Raw genomic sequence first — 20,645 nt, forward strand, 5'->3', positions numbered from 1 at the left:
GCACCTCACGGGCAGCGCTCCCGTTGGTACAAAATTTATTGAGTAACGCGGAAAGTGGGGAAACAACAACGCGCGGGGTGAGGGGGGCGAGCGGGGTACAGTGGAGGGGGCACACGAACACGCTGTTGAATATCAACAGTACTAAGAGGGGCGGGATTAGGCGTAGAGATCCTCGCGGTCGGCGGAGTAAACCTCCCCCTCCTGCAGCAGCGCGAAGTTGAGGAAGTGAGAGGGGCGATGGACCTCGTGGTAAAACTCCTTGGGGTTGGCGAGCTGCAGCTCGTACTTCATGTTGGGGTCGTGGCGGACACCTGGAAGAGAGAGAGGGTCATCGCTACTGCCTCCTCCAGCCTTCAGGAGCCTAACAAAGCTCTCCACCCGCCTACGATCGTTTCCATGCCAGAAGAGAGAGTTCTAAACCCACAGAATCATCCCTCTTTGGGTTCCCTCCCCCCTGAAGACATTTACAGTCCTTTTGTGCTAGTTGAGGGTTCTGTCACTCTCATTTCCTGAACCCTTCTCCAGCTGCAAGTGGTGTTCATGATACCAGGACCTCCCTACTGGGAACAGCTTCTCTCTTGCATTTTCCATTATCTCTTCTGCTTGACAGGGATTAATTATTCAGTGGCGATAGACCATGCACTACAATCCAGACAGACATGGCATCTATTTTTCCTCTCTATCACTTAGCTCTCTTGCCACCAAAAAAATCATTGAACTGACATCCCAGTGCTGGTACTAAGGAAAGTTCAGGGCACAGTGCTGATATCCCTGCCAGCTGCTCTGAGGAAGCTTTGGAGTGGGTAAGGAACTATTCCCTCCTCCCCAGGCTCCCCACACTGCCTCCTTTTCCCCTCCCCTTCCCAGGCCAGCTCACCCATGAAGTTGTAGTTCCAGGAGCCCTGTGCAGGGACCATGAAGAAGCCAAGGAAGCGGTCGGACAGGAGCATCTGCACCCTCTCGTAGTGGGAGGGGAGGTAACCCTTGGGATTGTTTCCTTTGTCCGTGTTCTGCCGGCCCCACTCGTACCCGCTCGGGGTCAGTTTGTAGGCTGTCAACGTGCAGGAGCCAGGGGTGAAACTGAAAAGGAGAAGACATGAGGCAAGTCAGACTCACCTGGGGCAGAGCAGGGAAAGCAGGAATGAACCAGCAATCCCTTTCTGCCAATTTTATTTTGAGAGTTCCCCAGCACTGCAGCAACACACCCCTGAGAGGGGCACCAGAAGCCTCCCTGCCCCTCACCTGCAGGTGATGATGATGGTCTTCTCCCCATCCCAGGAGGGGTTGTCAGCCATGACCTTGGCATGGGTGGTGACATCCTGTGGTGAGAGCTGAGGGGACTCGTTTGGTTGGGTGTGAATCCATCCCAGAGGTTCCATTTCCTGACAAAAAGAGAGTGGTTTGGAGAAAAATCAAAACCACTTAAAATGAGACCATTTCAAGCCTGGCAAAAAGGATAGAGAGATCAAAGGCTTCCCCCTCACTTGATCTCAATTAGATTTGGCTTCAGGCTGAGCTCTTTCAGTCCTGCAACAAAGACCAAGAGAAGCTGCCCCACCACCTCAGGTCCTTGTTACTGACCTTCCACCCACCCTGGAAGCTGAACCTCAACTCACCTTGAGATACTCGTGCTGTGGCAGCTGCCCTGGGAGGTGCACGGTCTGGTGTGTCCCCCACTGGGGCACCATCACAATGCACCGGATCTCCTTCACCTGGGGGTTGTCTGGAGGGCTCACTCCATACAGGTAACCTGCAATCTAAAACACACATCTGCCTTAAAAAGCCAGAAGGAATCTCTGTGTAACTGTGAGAGTGGGAACTCCTTAATCGCTGAGGAGATCATCAGAGGGATTCATGCGGACAAACAACAGCAGGTTCCCAGCCCTTCACCAGGAGCTCCCCCCTGGTGTGTTTGAGTGGGGCCCAGCTGTAACAAACTCCCTGCACACTCACCTGGGCCCGCAGGTCTGAGATGCAGATGAACTTCTTCAACACATTTTTGGGAAGAATGTAGGTGTAACCTGTCTCCTTTATGTCATCTGATGAGACATAGATGTGGTTTGTCCGCAGGTGGAGATTGGCAGCAGAAATTGCTCTGCGAGGAGGAGACCATGATCAGCACAAATCCTCCCTGGGCATTCCAACCCTTTCCACCACCCCTGCCTGCCTTCCTACCTGACCCTCCACTCAGTCTTGGAGGAGAAAGTCTGGGTTTCATAGTTGCTGGTGGTGGAGGTGATGATTTCATCCCCGTGTTTGTTCACCGTGCGGGTCTGTGTGGCTGTCAGCTGTGACTGCTCCTTGGTTTGCTTCTCGATTTCTGCAATCTGCTGCCTCTGCTGAGATGGGGCAGAGATCTCCATGCCCAGGATGATGTCTCGGATCTCTGACTGGGTCAGGGATGCAACATTCACACTGGAAGAGAAAATCCACCCAGCCACCAAGTCAGGCATTTCAAAATACATTCTGGAGCTTTCTCACCAAGGCACAAGCTCAGAATGTTCACTCTGGGCATTATGATAAATAAACCCACAAGTTTTTAAACAAGAGAGGGGTCAAATCATGTGATGCTGAGATCAGGCAAGACTTGGTGCAGACATTTTTATCTGCCTTACCAGCAAGTTATTAATTAACCAGATTCCCTACAAAGCTGAGTTCACTGACACTTGGCCACAGCCCTTAGGGCAGGAAGGAAAGGCTGGCAGGATTATGGCAGCTGCACAGTGGCTTACTTGTTCTTCTTGCCATAGTCAGCAAGGATGAGATCCTTCAGCTGCACCTCCACCTTGATCCACTCCTCATCTGTCAGGGTTGGCCAGATGTGGTGAGGCTCAGTGATGGTTGTCTTGTCTGGCTTCAGGATAACTTTGGCTCGATCGTTATTCACGTGTAGCGCCCGGAGAATCAGGATCAGACGGGAGAATGCCTTGGAGATGAAAAAAAGATGGAGTTAGAAAGAAGAAAATTAAATATACAAGGCCCTAGTACAGCATTCCTCTGTTTGGGCACATGGGAACTGCCAGTGAAATCCATCTAAAGGAAAATCCAGGCAGATTCAGAGCCAAGTGCTCCCAAACAACAAATCAGAGATATCTGAGGCCTTGGTTCCTGCCTCATTTATCAGCAGCAAAGCAAAATGCAGGGGACATATCTGTGCTTACTGTGTAAGAAGAGATTGTTTTCAGCCAGTCATCATAGAGATTGAAGAGAACCATCTGGGGTTCAGTGGCCTTCAGGATGAGATCACCAAACTTCTCCACTTTCAGACAGGCCTGGAAGGGCAGCTGCAACTCCGAGCCTTTGATCACAATATTGGGGAAATCCAGCAAGTGCACCTGGAGTTTATCAAGAGGGATTAGCTCACAACTAGTGCAGAACATCACAGGACACAGAACTGTCCTGTTATCACCCACAGATTTTACACATCCTCGTGGAGCTGCATCCTTACCTCAAGTGGGTCCAGCATGCCCTTCCGTGTCACTATGATCTGCTTTGGCTGCTCCTCCACGGGAAGGGATCGGATCAAGGCAGCCACTTCTTCAGCAGTCTTCCACTTGGCCAGCTACAGAAAGACAGCAGGGTTAGAGAAATATACCCCTGCTCTCCAGCAGTGTCTCCATGTCTCTAGGAACCAGAGGGACGCAAACCAAATTCTAAAATTACGACTGGAATTTATGGTTTGCTGCAGATCAGTGACAAGGCCCAGCATTTCCTCCTTACTGATCACAGAGGGCAGTTCCCATCCCTGGAGCTCACTTACTCCTGAGTGGCTCAGAAGAAACAGCTGGCTACTCCACCTCCCTGGATTTGCCACCTGAGTTTTCTCGCTGCACTGGATGTACAGTGCAGAGTGATTTGTGTAACAGGAAGCACAGCACTGTTCCTCAAGCTCTGCTGGATGATGTGGAGCCTTTACACCTCAGAGCCTCAAAATCCTTTCAGCAGCAATGCCTGTGTTCTTCCACTTTTATGTCCCACGCTCCTGCCTGCCTGACCACTCGGGACTTTGGAGCTCTGAAGTCATTAAGGAGTAGGAAGATGAAGATCTGTGTGATGTTTTCTGCTAAGTGAGTGTCCCAAGCAGTCAGACCCACCCTGGCTCACACCCAAGGCACAGCCAGGCCCTCCCTACCTGTCCCAGACGCTTCTGTCCTGCCCACACAGATGTGTGGATGATCTTCAGGAAGAGCTGTCCAGTTCTGGGATTGAAGATGAAAATGGCTCCGTTGATGGGTTTTGTGGTCAAATTCCCTTCAAAAGTCTGAGGAAACAAGTGAGAGTCAGAAGTGCAGGGAGATAAATGGAGCCCAGCCACACTTTTACACAACAGCCAACTCTGTGTGCTTTGAGCAGGAGCTGTGTGGGAGATGTAAGAGCTGATCTGTGCACACTGCAAAAATCTGGGTCCGTGGTTGACTCCCAGTTTTCCATCATGCATGGAAACCTCCACCCCTTTCAGTCCTTCCCCTGAGACAGCCCTCTGGCCTCACCTTGTGGATGGTGACTCTGTACACGTTGGTGTCATCCACAAACCAGATGATCTGGTTGGAGAAGAGCTCCCCATAGTTCTGGGAGGACAGGTAGGGCTCTGTGGGCTCTGAGGAGTAAAGCTGCAGCCCTTTGCGGATTCGTTCCCTCAACACATACAGGGCAGGGTTTGCTTTCATGATTTTGGCCATGGCCTGCTGGATCAGAGGTTTGCTCCCAGGGAACCAGTTCCCATAAGCACTGAAGAAAGAAAACAGAAGACCAAGTTGTTACCATTAGATCTGAAGAGGCAACAGCCACACAAGTCTTTCCATGCAGCAGTCAGGCTCCTTTTGACCAGCTGAAAATACAACTTTGTACTGCAGTGTGACTTCTGTAATGTCCCTGGGAATTGGTCACCTGTGGTTTTTCTCTACACCTCCTCAGTGGGAAGCCACAGCCCACACATGCTACAGAAACCCAGAAAAGCTGTACCTTCTCTAACAAACACATTGGAGAATTGACTTCTGACTTTCCCCCGAGTTTCCAGTGAGAAATAGCTGCCCCCACTTGTAGGGGCCTTGAAACAAGGCCTGTCCTTCAGCTCCAAGAACAGTCTGACAGAAATATCCTAAGTAACAAATTATTAATGAACTGGGGGAACTGAACCACTACTATTGAGCAAAACTAGGCAACCTGAGATGCCTTATCCCACTCACTGCACATCTCCAGCTTCTGCCTTCTCCCCTCATCCTCCTGCCTGGAATACAACCCGGTCTGGAGATGTGCTGAGACAATACCCACAAGCCACCAGTTACAAACCTACAAATTAAAGCACAGAAGGTGCAGCTCTCACCTGTGCAGGTTGTAGGCCAGATCAATGGCGATGAGCACCCCAGTGGGAGAGGGGTAGATGCTCATGTTGTCTGTGGTGTAGTCCAGGAACTTGGCCCTGGCATAGCGCTCGATGTCGTGGGAATCGTAGTCGCCCCAGCGCAGCTGGATGTCTATCCAGTACTTCTGGGTGGTGGTGCTGTCCATCACATCCCTGAGGAGAAAGCAAGCCACAACAAGTTCATCCTGCACAAAACTCTCCTGCAGTAATTGTCACCAAGCATGGACACTGCAGCCAGCTCATATCCACATTCCACCCTGGAAAGGGACTCTACTGTTCTCATCACACAGCAGTGAAGGCAGAGGCTGTTCAAAGGTTTAAACAAAGCAGCAGTGAGTCCACTGCTGTGTAGTCACGAGGATCATCTCCCCAGGGACTGTCTGGTGAGGATTCAGTGAGAATTCACTTCAGATTCTGGCCCTGGGCCAGCTCAGCTTTGTGGGGTTTCCAGAAGAACCTTCAAGAGCTCAGGGAAAAGTTCACCCAGAGAACAGGAGCAAAGGCAGCGTTGGCGTTCTGCAGAAGGCAGTGCCGGGAGGTGCTGCAACCACCCACCCAAACAACCCTGTGCTTTGCTGGACACAACCTCCAGTGTCCCCAGATAAAACCAACCCTAGATGCTCAAGAGACACAGAGGCTCTGGATGACAGGCTCAGCAGCTCTGCTCTGCAGGAATATTGAGGAGAGGGCAAAGGGAAACTCACTTGGAATCTGCCAGCAATGATGGACGTGACACATTCCACTTGTAGGAAGCAAAGAGAAGGATATCTGCACACGAGGAATTCATCTTGTAGGACTTCCTGGGATGGATTGTCTCTTTCTGCACTGTCTCAATCTCCAGAGCATCCAGCTCTTGATCAAATACCTGGGGAAAAGGCAGTCAAAGATGAGCTGTGTTCAAGCAATCCAGATAAGGAATCTATCCTCAACACTGAGGCAGCCAGGAAAATCCCATTTCCTCCCTTTCTCTGCCAAATTGCTGGAGGGGGACTGATCCTGCTCCAAAAGGGCACAGAAACAAACCAAGCCAACACTGCTCACCTGACACAAATCCATGACAATGCTCTCGTGGATCTTCTGCCACAAGTGAGCTCGGAAAATCTGAATGAGGGAAATCTTCAGCGTGGGGATTTTGCCGTGCATGAAGATCCCTGTCAAATCCAGCTGCACCTGGAACCCAACATACACCTGCAAAGGAAAAGCAGCTGTGAGAACACACAACAGCACGACTGAGGAAGTTTAAAAAATGGAGCATCTCCTGTTAAGGAGGTTTAGTACCTCTGTAAGAGATGTTCTGAGAATTAATTGGATCAATTAACTGCTCTCATCTCAGTGGAAAAGTGGTGTCTGCTCCCAGAGGGACAAACGCCAAGTACTTACATTGGCTCTGTTAATGGTAGGAGACCACCAGAGAGTGAATCTTCTGTTTGGAATTTGGTTCAAACCCGATCTCTGGGCATTTGTCAGCTTCTTCCACTTCATGGACTCCTCAAAGCCACTGGCCTTCTCCCTAGAAAGGGCAGACCATCAACTGCATGAGATGTCCCTCACCTCTGCTGCCATGTGTCACTTGTAACAGAGACAGGAATCAGCCAGGAGCCAGGAGGGTTGCTTCATGCCAAGAAATTTCCGTGGATTTGCAAGAAGTTCAGCTGTAGCTCTCTCCCAGGTGCCCTCACAACTGAACTACACAACGTTCTCAAGTGAGCACTGAAAACTCAACAGCAGAAACTCAACAGAATCAGCACAGCCTGAGCCCAGGGCCCACATTAAAGTTCCTCTTACCAGAAGAGACCCTCCCACGTGGGGAAGTAGGTGCCCTTGAAGAGAGTGTGCTCCAAGATCCCTTCCACCCCGCCCAGAGCCTGGATCATGTCCGTGCGGTAATTGTTCAGGTTCCAGAGTTTGCCATCGTGGCGCTGGTGTGTCCACCAGAACGGGTTCTGCTTCAGCACCTGGAGACAACAGCGAGCAGATCATTCACCTGGCTGCACTAATTGTGGGAACCAACATCATGATGATGTCAGTGAACAGGTGAAAAGCCTCATGCCCTCAGTGCCGGGGCACACAGCTCATCTACAACACGAGTTCTGTCAGTACTACTGCACAATTCACACTGGGTGGAATCTCAGGTGATGTTTTTATCTTTTAGGGACTGGCCTTCTACAGAGCTATCACTAGAGGATTTAAATAGATTTTCCCAGTGTTATTAAAACTTATTGTTTTGGAATGTTTGTTTTGAGACCATTTTTTTTCTCTCTCCTTAATATGCAGTTGCACTAACTGTGATTTTCCCCAATACACTGCAATCTATCAAAATGCTTCAAAAGTGGAAGTACCAGTCAGTACCTGATACTGTTTGAAGTCAGTCCTGACTCTCCATCCTTTATCATAAGCCAGAGTATGCCGGTCCTTCTGGAAAAGGGTGTTAATACGAGGAATTCCTCTGTCCCATGAGTCCTCCAGATCCTCCAGCGTCAGACGCCTGAAGAAAAAAAATCCCCACACTTTGTTACCTCTCAATTTACAGCACTGCATTAATGAGTAGTTCAGCTGATGAGATCACAGAAATGACACAGAGCTCAGGGGACACTCTAAAATGCCAAACACCAGCAAAGTGTTTGCTGTCATCACTGTGAACCTGATGATACCAAACAGGCAAAAGAAAACGCCCTTGGAAGTGCACAGAACTGCAAATGGGTCTGGTATCAGCTTCTCCTGATGGCCATACCATTTTCCCTTAAGGGTGGCACTTTCTGCCTGCAGAGTCCTCACCTCCTCCAGAGGTAAGAGAGCAGCTTTGCAGGTACCACAGGGTCAGCAAGGTCTCCAAAACCCCCAGATAGCATAAAACTTCCCACTGCTGCCTGTCCTCCCACACATGGACACACACCTGTTCTGGGCTATAGCCTCCTGTCGCTTCAGGGCATACTCTGCCCACACCCTCTGAGAGTCAATGAATTCACTCTCCCATGGCTGGATGTAACGATACAGATTTGGGATGAGCTGGTCCTCCTCATGACTCATTCCCGAGCGGAAGTGAGTGATGCCAACATCTGTCTGCTTGGACCACCTGGAGCAAAGAGACACAAGAATGAGGTAGGAGGAATTGGGACTTCTCTGATCACTGCCATGAGTTACTGTAAAGGCAACACAGTTCTGTACCATGGCATGGTTTAGCACTCTTGGAATATTTTTAGGGGAAAGAGCAGCTAAGAGAACATGCAGCAATTAGAGCAGGAATTAGAGCAGGACAACTCACCTCAGGTCAGACTGAGGGATGAGAACGTGGCCCATGGAGAGCATGCCCAGCCCCCCAAGCTCCTTAGGGGTGTAGAACACCACAGGAGGAAAACGGCTGGGCATTTTGGAATTCAGGCCAATCTTGATCCGAGTCTGGATTTTATTCTCACACTTCACCAGCAAATCAAGCAGCTCCTGAGTATTTACGACAGCTTCCCGAAAATAAGTCATCAAGCCAATCAGAGCTGTATTCCATTTATTGACAATCTAGAAAGAAAAAGAAAGGATCAGCTCCCAGACACTCCCCAAGCATCTGCAGAAAGCTCTGTCAGAAATCTTCCTCCCCCCTTACCTTAGTGAAGGTTGTGGAGCCAGAGGCCATGAGGATCTGCCTCACTCTGTTGTGAAACCTCTGCATAGACTCGTCATCCACCCGCAGGAAGCACTGAGCCGTGCGCTCCTTGGTGACCTAGAGAGCACAGGCCCATCAGTTCCCTCCTGGGAGCCCCTCTCCAATACATGGGAATCCCATCCAGGGATTGCTCTCCCAGCCCACCTCGTTCTGCAGGTTCCAGACCCCGTCCTTGTGGGTGAACTCCTCGTAGCTGGTGCGGCACTTGGGCAGGATGCGGCACTCAAAGCCGCACATGTTGAACAGCAGGTTGGGGTTGTCCTTGCTGTACACGGACACAAAGCTGTTCTCCCACTGCACCGTGGTCACCGAGCGGGGCAAACGGTTCTTGATATCCCAGAACACAGCACGGCCACTGGAAAACAAGATGTGCACAGTGACACTTAATAATTTGCCCAAGTAGCAATTGGGTAAGTTCTCAGAGCTTCCCTAATTTCTCAGGATTTCAGCACAGACCGCTCACTTCTCACATCCTGAGCACCTATCAGTCTCCAACAGCTTTTTATCACAACTGATTTCCCCCTTTTTCCTTTTCTTCTTCTTTCCCAGCTGCAGCACTTACAGATTCACGTCGTGCTTCATGAGACGCATCCGAGCATCCCGGGGCCAGCACTTCTTGTTGTTGTAGCCCACAATGTTCTCGTTGTTGGGGTCTGGGTGCTCTGTCAGGTACCGCTGAATCAGGTCTCTTGCCTCGTCAGCTGTAAACCTGGAAATGCATAGAAAAGGATTTGGAATTACATGATTGACCTATCAACACCAGTCTAGCCAGAAAGATAAGGATTTAATTAGGAAAAGCTGTTTGTCAGCCTGTTTGAAGGTAACTATCCCATTTTTGTATCTTCACAATGAATGGGGGAATTTCATTAGCACAGAGCAACTCAGGGTTTGGGTTATCTTTCCATGAAAAGACAGAAAGGCTTATTTTACCAGGTTCTAATTTACCAAATTCCTAAACAATTGAGCTCTTGACATTGTTGTGTTTCTATTGACAAAGTGAAGCTGCAGAAAAGCAAACTGAGAAAGTAAGAGGAGACATGTGGACATCCAGTTATCCAGGGAAGTCTGTCAATTCAAATATTCCTGATCTTCAGTAGCAAAGGGAACAAAACCCAGGAGCAGGAGCACACTAATTCTCCCTTGCCTTTGTGTTCACCTGAGGAAAGCAGGGCCCCAGAAATCTCACCTGAAGAAGATGTGAATCCTGTCAATGTATCTGCAGAAGAGGCGAATGGGATGGGCCACCTCCGTGGCAATGTCCTGGAAGCTGAGGAAGTCATTTGGCATCTGGGGAGGCCCAGCCATTTCACTGGCCCGGTGCAGGCCCAGCACCAGCAGGTCCATCACAAGCCCATAGTACTGGACAATGAAGGAAGCAAACTGCAGCCCACGAATAATCCCGTAGGAGTTTGTGTGATTCATGTCCTGAGGAGATGAAGGAGAATTGTGAGAAAACACATCACAACACATCAGAAACCTTTCACCTGAGCAGCTGTTCTTTAGCAGGACCCAGAAGGGGTTTTTTGACTCCCCCATTACTTTTCCCTGGCAAGTCTTGTGTTCCTTCTTTGCCATGGGTCCAAAACCTCCTCCCCCATGAGTCCCTTTTACTACAAACCCCCTTTCCTGACAACAACCATCACCTTGTAGTTGATCACCACGTTGTTCTTGGCTGTCATGTAGTCAGCAATGTTGTGATCAACGATGAGACGCAGCAGCCTGTTGAGTAAGGTCAGGTCAATCTTCTCATACATCTTCTCAAACCGAGATTCCAGCATCACGTTGCACTCCCCTTCACTCGTTTCCCAAACATCCTGCAGGTTATTAATGCCTGAGGGAACAAACAATGTTCTGTTATCTGACACATCAGAGCACAGAAACAGCCCCTGGGTACAGAAACTCAACACAGGTCCTGTAATGCTTGATTTTTCAGGCTCTAGATCTTCCAGTCTATCCAGAAACAGGAGGAAAACTATGTAATCAACTGTAAATGCTGTGCAAGTTGTCCTCCTCCAGTATATAAGTATGTATTAACCTACAAAATACATCTCTGATTGCAATTATTGACTGCAAATTGCGAAGATAAAAATTCAGCTCCCAAGGGGACTCATAGGACACAAGTTCCCCCATAGGAAAAATCATTTCTGCACGGAATCCAAGAGCCCACTGACCTTGGCACCACTTGTACACCAGCAGTGGGGGTGGTTCAGTGTCAGCAGGTTTGATCCAAGGAGGGAAGAGTCTTCGCTTATCAGCCTCATACCACAAGTACTGATCCAGATAAGCATCTGTGATCTTTTCCAGGGGCTCAACATCATAAACAGGGACCAAGTGGCTGTAGAGATCCATGAACTCGATTCCCACCTTAAAAAAAAAAAAAAAAGGGGGAAAAACTGAGGCTGATAGTTAAGAGGGAACACCCAAGTTTTTGTGCCACTCAGCTTCTGAAAGCAGCATAACATGGCTGGACTTTCACCAGGCTTTCACTCACCTCCTTGAAGGCTCTTTGAGTCAACAGATGTCGTTTGATTCTGGACAGAGCTTCGTGGGGATTATCATAAGCCTGCTCAATCAAGCCCAGCTCCTCTCTCTGAGACTGATTCAGGCGTGACTTCACACTGAAAACAAGGGAGAACAGCTCAGCACCTGCACAGGAACAGCCTAATGGCCATTTAACTGCATTAAACTGATGAATGATGATGTTCAACCTGTAATTCTTCACAATCCACATCCCCAAACTTAGAAGCATGGCAGTGGTTTTGCCCAAGTGGCAGAGTCAGTAAGAACTCCCAGTTAAGTTGGCAGTACAAACAACAGGCTTTATCAGATCATCAGGATACATTTTACACCATACTCAGTCCCAGGAGTAACAGGTAACAAAACAGAAACCTTTCCCAGTGCCCCTGAAGATCAAGCTCATTTCCCACTGCTTACCTGTAAGCTTCCTTCAGCCTCTCCAGGGCTAAGATCAGCAACTTGGTGTCGTGCTTGTAGGACAGTGGGGGGAAGGGAATAGGGGAGAACCTCCTGCTCTCCAGCCAGTGCACTGTGGTTGTGTACACAGCAACGGCCTCTTCTGCTGTGATGTAAGGCCCATCCTGCAGAACCACACCACCAGAATTAATCAGTGAAAGCTTTCCTACAAAAACAGCATTAATTTGGGCAATTTCAGGGAGGACAAAAGTACCTTTAGGTAGTTATGCTGCCGTTCCTGCTCAGCTTTCAGGTAGAGTCTGGTCAGCCTGCCCAGGTTCTTCTTACAGACGGTTTTGTCGACAGTGGCTCCCCGGCGGATCCGCTCCCGGTTGTAGTGAGCTGTGTTTGTCCACCAGTCAGCTTTGGCCTTCACGTACCTCAGGATCATGTTCTCAATAGGAGTTGGCAGCCCTGGCACCTGGGGAGGGACAGGAACTTGAGGGAAGCAGGAGTGGCAACCTCCCTGCGAGCAGTTCCGCTTGGGAGATGTTAAAATTGAACCCAAAAGCCAAGTGAGAGATTTACCTTCCAGGGAATATTGGCCTTCCAGCACCGCCAAGCCTCGCTCAGGTGCTGCAGGATGGTTCTGGCTTTGTTCTGTTTGATCCCTTCTGGCATCATGTCCAGGATGTCGTGCATCACAGCTGCCCTGAGCTCCAGGTCGAAGTGAGACTCCACGCGCTGCTTCGTGACAGTCTTTGCGACACCCTTCGAGTGACGGCCTGGAAAAAGCAAAGTCCTTCAGGAATTCTGACACCACTGGGCAGTGATTCTCCTTCTTCCTAATTCAGGAGTGCATGGAGGTGCAGGATGTCTGGAGAAATTACACTGCCAAGACTCTGGAGTAGATGATTAAGTAGCTGTGGAGCAGGGAATCCCACTTCCACTCAGAATCTATTCTGGGGGCACAGAACTTGTAAGAGCTCTAAACTGGTCAATAGCTCCTAGGATTGGCATGGAGCATGGATAGAGACCACCAGTGTAAACAGAAAAGTGGCTGGCAAGCAAACAGTATTAATCTTTACCACACACTCCTCCCACATGCAGGATTTACAGGGTGCTGACCTTCAAACTGCCTGGCCAGCAGATTCCCCAGCCAGCGTTCCAGCAGCGGGGTGATGCCCCTCATGAAGAACAGCCACACTCTCCAGCCTGGAGCCCAGAAACCACAGCCAGGACCTTTGCCCACAGGCCCCTGGAAGAACAGAGACGTGGTAAGATCAGGTCATTTACTGACACTTCAGAATCCCTCCCTTGTTCCTCAGTTTACACAGGGTCAGTATCACATGGAAAGGTGGAACTTACTGTGTTAAACCTGTAGTAGATGAGATGTTTCAGGTCCTTGCACATTCGAATCTGCCTCATCAGTTTGTATTTGTACCGGTACATCCCTGTGAGCTGACCCACGTGGGCAAATATGTACTGCAGGCCATCTGCCAGCTGAGACATGGAACACAGTCAGGGGTAACAATCAACACCTCAGACATCACCTCCAGCAGCCAGGTTTATTGTACAGAGCATATCAGGCCACACAAAGCTCCTAATGCTGGCTCAGACAATGATCAATTCTTAGAAAGTAATATAAAAGCAGAATTTCAGACAATGCTGCAACATTTAGTCTTTGTGCATCCCACAGATGCTATTTTCCATATAAAATATGCCAATTCTCCTCTCAACTTCCTCTCACATTAAAAACAAACAAACCACAAAATGAAAAGAGCCTACCTGAAATGCATCCACATTTCCCAGTCTGTACTGGACGTGGCTGTCCACCACCAGCTTAGTCAGCCGCAGGACCTCTCGGCACAGATGGAAAGCGTTCCCAAAACGGGATTTTTTTCTTTCCTGAATAAGACAAAATATTCAGAATTTATGTAACAATGTCACAGAAGAATGAAACAACTCCAATTTGATGAGTCTGTACAGCAACTGAGCAGCTGAGGCACTGTGGCCTCTCTTTCTGCAGTGGCTACACAATGACCTTCAGGTAAACTCTGCTCTTGTGTACTACAGCACACGGACTGATACCTTAGTGGTGAGGGTCTTCACGGGCTTCAGGTTGAAGTTGTAATCCAAGTGAAGGTAATTCAGGTTCTTTCTGTGGATCAGCAAGTTCAGCATGTTGTAGCCCTGGCGACACACCTGCAGGCCAACTTCCACCCAGTCCAGCTTGGTTGACTGGAAAAACTTGGTAGCCTTGAAGGAGCGGAACAGGTACCTGGAGAGAGCAGAGACCACAATCAGCTCAACCCCCTACACAGATCAGCAGTTCCCCCACTGAACAGACCCCACTCACCTCTTCTTCTGGGCCTTGGGAGGTCTGTGTTTGAGGGCATTCAGGACATAGTATTTCAAGAGCTTCTGGTAGGAGACTCTCACCTTGACTGGCTGTCCTGCCGGGCAGTGCTCGCGGTACCTATGGATAAACCACACTCCAATGCCTCAGCTAACTCACATTCCTCAGAGGAAAGTCTCCAGAAACTCTCCTAAAATCTCTAGAAACCAGTCACCATGATGTCTTTATTTCATTTTCATTGTAACAAGGTGATAATGCCATGATCACTAGATCAGCCCTGAACCCAGGACAGAACTCACCAGTTCTTCACCAGTGGGATGTCAAGAGCTCTCCGGGTCCTGCCAGACCTCAAGTTGAAGGGTCGTGGGGCCCACAGCAAGGCAATGCCATTGGCTGTGTTATCAGTGTAGAGAGGGGTATCCTTCAGGAAAGGTTCCACAAACTCTGGCAACTCAAACTCTTCATCGTCATCAGGCAGCGGTTCCTGGCTCTGAAATACAGAAGCACCACACAAGGTGTTTCCTGGTTGCTTCAGCTCAGTTTTCTGAGTTAAGCAAGTAAAAAAGCCTTCTCTTTGCTCTCATGGAAGAAGTGTGGCTGTACTGAGCATGAGAGAAGCAAAAAGCACTCAACAAGGCTAACTGTGGCTACTAAAGCCCGAGTTAGGTGTTACAGAGGGAACTTCAGAGAGATACCAGCTCCATGAACACACCAAGGGCAACCAGAAAGATAAACAATCTGTCAGAAGACTCTAACACTGTTTATCAGACATTGAGCTTGATCCTACAGAAGCCAAAGGAAAGGACTTTGTGCAACTCCAGAAGTAGAAAAAGACTAAAATGACAACGGTGGGGTTTTTTGTCAAAGGGCTTGTGCCTTCTCCTGAAATATCTATGCTTGTGTGCTGCTATCAGAACCAAGGTACTAAAGCCCCCTACTCCCACACATAGGGTTTATCACAGTAAACCCAGTGACTCACCTTGACAGAATGTCTGTGTGAAATGGGGTTGATCAGAGGATCGAAGTAAAAAGCTGGGAGATCAGGATCTTCTGTTTTAATGAAAACAACATTTGGAGTATGGTACCTACAATAAAAAATTTGCATTAGAGCCTCTGACAGCCTTTCCCTCCTCTCCTGGCTCTGGAGGCCGCTGCACTTACCAGGTGAGGTGGACATGGTGTGGCAGGTTGTTGTACAGGTACGGGAAAGCAATTTTGTACTCTGTCCTGATTGGCTGCCTGATGATAATTTTGTTGATGTCATTAAATTCATTCCAGTCTTCATCCCTTAAATGAGACAAGAAATTGTTATGCAAGCATTCAGGGTGAGAGAGATGAACACTTGTGACTGAAAACATACCATAAGCCCTTTCCTAGATAACCACTGCTCTCTCTCCTAAACCCAACACTTACTGAAGATTGATGTCTCTGACAAGGGGCTCAAACTTGGGACCTCCAGGAATGGCCATGTTCAGTGCCTTGGAAGTGAAGAAGGCTTTGAGGTCGAACAGATAGAAGTAGTTGTCATCCACCAGGTCAGTGAGCAGCTGGTTGGCCAGGCGGTACAGGGTGGACATCATGGGGAGGGTGAACTGCCAGCGCTGGTACGTGGAGCCGTTGACATACCTGGGAAGGACAGAGCATGGACACTCCAGACACAGCCACAGCACAAGCAAAGGACCAGAAATAACCAAACGCCTTTTGCCACCCGTCATTTATCAAGGACAGGTAACACGTGGGTGCCTCTAGGCTGAAAGAAAGGCTGCAGCACTGTTAAGAGACCACTTCTGGACTCCTCCTGCCCAGAAAATGCTGACTGCTCCAGTTCCTCTCCTCCTCTGTGTCCAAAGTGACACAGAAGATCTGTGCACCTTTAGCAAATATCAGTTTCAAATTCCAACTAGACAATCCAGGCTGTCAGCTTTATAGCATGGTCAGAAACATCAGTTTTAACAGCTCTCCAGGACAGAGAGACCTTGCTGGATGCTGAATCATAGAATCCCAGAATGGTTTGGGTTGGAAGGAACCTTAAAGCTCATCTTGTTCCAACCCTTCCACCTTCCACTATCCCAGGTTGCTCAGAGCCCCATCCAACCAGGCCTTGAACTCCTCCAGGGATGGGCCAGCCACAGATCCTCTGAGCAATCTGCAGGCAAAGATGCAGCTTTACAACACTCAGGTTCTCCTTCCCACCCTTGAGGGAAGGTTTTTCTCTCCCCACCAACATCACACAAGGGTTACACACTGCTCGGTACAGGTAATCCATACATGGTTTGTTTTCTCCCCTTTCCCAGTAAATTGTGCTACCACAGCCACATACTTCCTGTTGTCCTTCAGAGGCTGGTGGTCATAGAACCAGTCCAGCACAGGGGCATCCTCCTCTGGATCCAGCTCCAGCTGAATGGCTTCCAGGGGCTCCACATCCAGGATGTTATCAGCATAATCCAGAGGGGGCTCTTCATCATCAAACGGGGGGAATCTCATCCTCTTGAAGTGACGCCTGTCCCTCTTCTCCCGCCTCATCATAATCCACATGGACCTGCAGGAAATCAGGGGAACATTAAACACGGATTTTATGGTGTATGCACAAGGCTTTGTCCCACCTGGATGAAGCAGAAGGCACCTACCCCCACTGGGCAATGTAGACAGGCTCGATGACCCAGGGGATCTCATTGACAAAGGAGATGGCGCCGGTGATGTGGTACAGGACAGGAACGTCTCGGATTTGCTCCCAGGGCATGGGCATGTTCTCCAGGAGCTTCAGCACAGCATGAGGCATGTACTTCAGAGCACTGCAACCACATATCAAGGGAAACCACGCTGGAATGGATCTCAAGAACAGCCATCCACCTGCCACAAGCCCAACTACCTCCCAGTTTTCCCTCCTGCAAGCTGCTCATCTGACCTGTTCAAAAGGCAAATCCGTGAACTCCCCACTCTACCTTTGTACTAGCAAAAGGTTTTCTACTGATTTAGCTTTCATAAATGTTACAAACAAAAACTGAAGTTTTAAGTGGGTTTTTGGAAATTTTTATGGGTAATGGTAAGTTAGTGCAACAGACCATGATGTGCATTAGACAGATCTCTGCACCTGAACAGCCAAGAAGCACTCAGGATGCTTTTCAATCTTACAAAAAACATATGCTGGCTATTTAATATTCTCTCCAACTTCTTTTAAACCAATGTGTTATGCAGGGTAATGTTTCTTCTCATAAATTCAAAGCAACAACTCCTTTTGCTGATCCACTTCAACAACTACCAAGGCAGCAGAGGCGGATCCGCAGACCTCCCCCTCTGTCACACACCGGGGATCCCTTACCCCAGGTAGACGCGCTTGTCGTGCCGGAACTTCCTATTGGTCATGTCGCCGTGGTCGCGGATGATTTTGCGGACATGCTCAGGGGGCATGTCCTCCTTCTGCGCGTCCACGAACCCGAATTTCCTCTTCTCCGCATAGCGCTTGGCCTGCAGCTGCTGCCACTTGCGGGCTGCGGGGACACAGAGGCGGCGGGTCAGGCCTTGTCCCCCGAGGAGGATCTGAGGTGTCCGGGGACGTACCCACCTTTCTCCTGCAGCTTCTCCTCGGACATGTAATCGGGCAGCGGCGCCAGCGGGTTGGGCACCGGGGCGCAGCCGCCGCGGTACGGGAACACGGCGGCCATGGCGACGCACCTGCGGAGAGGGTGCAGAGGGGCTTCAGGGCGAAGTACGGGACCACGACAAGGCCGCCGCCGATCGCTCCCTCGCCACTCCCGCCCGCCTCGGGCCCAGCCTGGGCCCGCCGCTCTCCGTTCGCCCTCACCGGCAGCCGCGGCCCCCGCGCTCCCCCACCACAATGGCGGCCCCGCACCGCCGCTACCGCGCCTCGGGGACCCGGATGTAGGCGGGACGCGCAGCACCGGCTGCCCAATCAGCTTTCAGGAAGTCTCACAGACAGCAGGTGTAGCCTATCAGAACGCGGAAGGGGCGGGGGCGGGACTGAGGGCGGAACAGGGGAAAAAGTTGCGTCTGGCGCACACTTCCGGTGTGGTGTCCCGCTTTCCCCCGGTCCCGCTCTCCGCGGCTTCCGATTGGCGGAGAGGGGCGGCGGGGACAGCGCGGCGCCGCCTCTGATTGGACAGAGCCTGGCGCAGCGCACTCGGCGCTGCTGTAGGGGGCGCCCCGCGGAGGGGCTGTGTGCGGCCGGGCTGCCCTCACGGAGGGCGGTAGGGGCGCGGGGTCCCGCAGGATTTCCCCTCAGACCAAAGCTGCCAGCAACTGGGACTCTGGCTGCCCTTGGAGTGCCAAACCTCCGAGCTGGCGTCAAGAAACTGGGTGGCTGAGTTTGGTTTCCCATGGGAAAGGGCCATCGCTCGCCTCCAGGTGCCCGTGGCCGGGAGTGGAGTGCCGCCTCCTAAAATTGCGAACGGCGCAGGAGTTCTCCCGGACCAAAGCTGCCAGCAACTGGGACTCTAGCTGCTCTTGGAGTGCCAAACGCCATCTCCGAGCTGGCGTCAAGAAACTGTGTGGCTGAGTTTGGTTTCCCATGGAAAAGGGCCAGCGCTCGCCTCCCGGCGGCTGTGGCCGGTCCAGGCGCCTGTGGCCGGGAGTGGGGCGCTGCCCTCAGGGGAGCGTCTTGGGCGCATCCCGGACACATCCCGCTGATGTCCCCTGTGGAGCAGCCTGGGGACATCCCCCACGGGGCCTGTACGTCCCCTCAGCGGGGCTGAGCCCATCTCAGCCAGCCCCCGTGCCCCAGGCAGGCAGGGGGATGCTGTGCCCCAGTGATGCCACCCCCCCGAGCACTGCCCCCACGGCCACGCTATGGCCCCTAATCCCCCAGCAAATAGCCACCCACCTCGTTGCCTCCTTCCTGCCTCTCTCCAGGAGCACAGGTCCGCCCCAGGCCTCAGTGCTTGCCCAGCATCTGTGAAAACGCGAGGTCCAGCTCACTGTAAGTGGGTTCCATATGTTGCCAAGGCCACTCAGCAGCCGGGCAGCCACTTGTCTTAGGGTTTTGCCGGGGTAGGGGCTCCCATGAGGAGAGGGGTTTGTTCTGGAGGGATATTGGCTTGTGGGATGAGGGTGAAAGGTGGGGTGAGTGGGTGGCAGACTGGGGTGTTGCTCCCCAGCAATTAATTCCCTGATGGAGATGCTCCTTCTAGCCCTGTGACCCCCTGTATGGTGGGAATAGAAGGGTGAGTCCTTCCCAAAACCCTTCAAGCCAAGGCTGTGGCACTTTTCCTTGGGATGGACAAGCACAGGGCATCCCTACATCTGACCTCAGTGACCTGCAAAGCTGCTGCTTATCCCACCTTAGCCCTGTGGGAAAATCACAGCGGATTAAGAGGTGCCCAAAACAGGCTCTCCAACCCCACGTGCCCGGGGTACAGGATATCCACGTGACAGCAGGAATGTGGGAACACAATCCAGGCCTTGAGAAAAAACATCTCTGGTGTGGGCAGAGGCTGGAGAGCAGAGGCAGCGTTTTTAGCAGATGCAGAGGTTGTGCTAAGGGATCAGCAGAGCAGCTCCTGGAAAACTGGGAGTATGTGGCTCAAACCAAAGAGAAAGCCCTGGGTGACAGTTCTGCTCCAGCTGGGAGCTGTGAGGGGCACACAGGCACCTCAACACTGCCTGAGGTGACAAACCCAAACCTGGAGTAGGTGTCCGCAGCACCTGGAAGCTTCCCTGCTCTCCACAAATAGAAACATAAGCAGCTTTGGCCACGCATTGTTTCCAGCCTCCAAACTGCCCACAGATCACTCATCTTTCCCTGCCCAGCAGGAATGTGTATCCCTCCTCAAAACACGTGCCACCCTCTCTGAGCAGTGCCTTGTTCCAGCCTGTCCCCAAGCTCTTCAAACCAAATGGGAGATTTTGCGTTAAAGCTTATTTGCCACACAAAGGAAACGTGACTGGTCCAGTGGATTTCTCCAGACTGGTGCACGTAACCCCAAGTGGGATGATCTTGTTATATACACAGTGCTGGGCTGCTGGGAAACAATCCAGTGTGTGAGAATCGGTGGGGAAAAGGAAATGTGGAGTAAAACACATGTAAAAACCTTCATCTTCCTCCACAGAAAGGAGAGGGGTGGGGAAAAAAGCCCAAAACAGTAAGAAAGGTAGAGTGTGCCAGTGTACAGTGTATTTTCACTCCATGGCAGGGAGACACAGGGTAAGGACTGTGCAAAGCAGTGACACACCCCCAGAGTGGGCTGGGATGCTGAGTCCTTTTGTCCCCTCTCAGTCCCTTCCCCTCAAGCCATTTCATTTGCAGCCATTTATTAAAAGCTCGTGTTAGTAAGAGCCTTTGCTGCCAGGTGAGAGGGTTACACTGGGCTCTGCAGCACAACTTGTCATTCCCAACAGATGCC

The 20,645-nt window shown here is 50.8% G+C and overlaps 1 protein-coding gene across 1 annotated transcript; it reads right to left on the reverse strand.

The window, feature by feature from the left end:
• Positions 1 to 27: 27 nt before the first annotated feature.
• Positions 28 to 18,164, reverse strand: PRPF8 (pre-mRNA processing factor 8). Its single transcript, XM_082294715.1, has 43 exons — positions 18,092 to 18,164; positions 17,852 to 17,961; positions 17,609 to 17,777; positions 16,917 to 17,081; positions 16,610 to 16,828; positions 15,703 to 15,915; positions 15,451 to 15,576; positions 15,269 to 15,374; positions 14,589 to 14,779; positions 14,290 to 14,409; positions 14,022 to 14,211; positions 13,719 to 13,838; positions 13,299 to 13,433; positions 13,059 to 13,188; positions 12,519 to 12,715; positions 12,205 to 12,411; positions 11,952 to 12,115; positions 11,509 to 11,635; positions 11,189 to 11,381; positions 10,661 to 10,848; positions 10,204 to 10,442; positions 9,580 to 9,726; positions 9,162 to 9,372; positions 8,958 to 9,074; positions 8,625 to 8,872; positions 8,256 to 8,435; positions 7,712 to 7,847; positions 7,148 to 7,317; positions 6,743 to 6,872; positions 6,404 to 6,550; positions 6,067 to 6,227; positions 5,324 to 5,515; positions 4,491 to 4,728; positions 4,133 to 4,261; positions 3,449 to 3,562; positions 3,162 to 3,335; positions 2,733 to 2,926; positions 2,176 to 2,415; positions 1,954 to 2,095; positions 1,617 to 1,757; positions 1,243 to 1,382; positions 878 to 1,080; positions 28 to 311 (listed from the first exon to the last, which is right to left on the reverse strand). Exons 2-43 carry the CDS (start codon positions 17,949 to 17,951, stop codon positions 157 to 159), a joined length of 7,008 nt encoding a protein of 2,335 aa, XP_082150841.1. The 5' UTR covers positions 17,952 to 17,961; positions 18,092 to 18,164; the 3' UTR covers positions 28 to 156.
• Between the last annotated feature and the right edge of the window lie 2,481 nt (positions 18,165 to 20,645).

This window comes from Coloeus monedula (assembly GCF_965178545.1).
Source record: "Coloeus monedula genome assembly, chromosome: 20".
NCBI classification, from domain to species: Eukaryota; Metazoa; Chordata; class Aves; order Passeriformes; family Corvidae; genus Coloeus; species Coloeus monedula.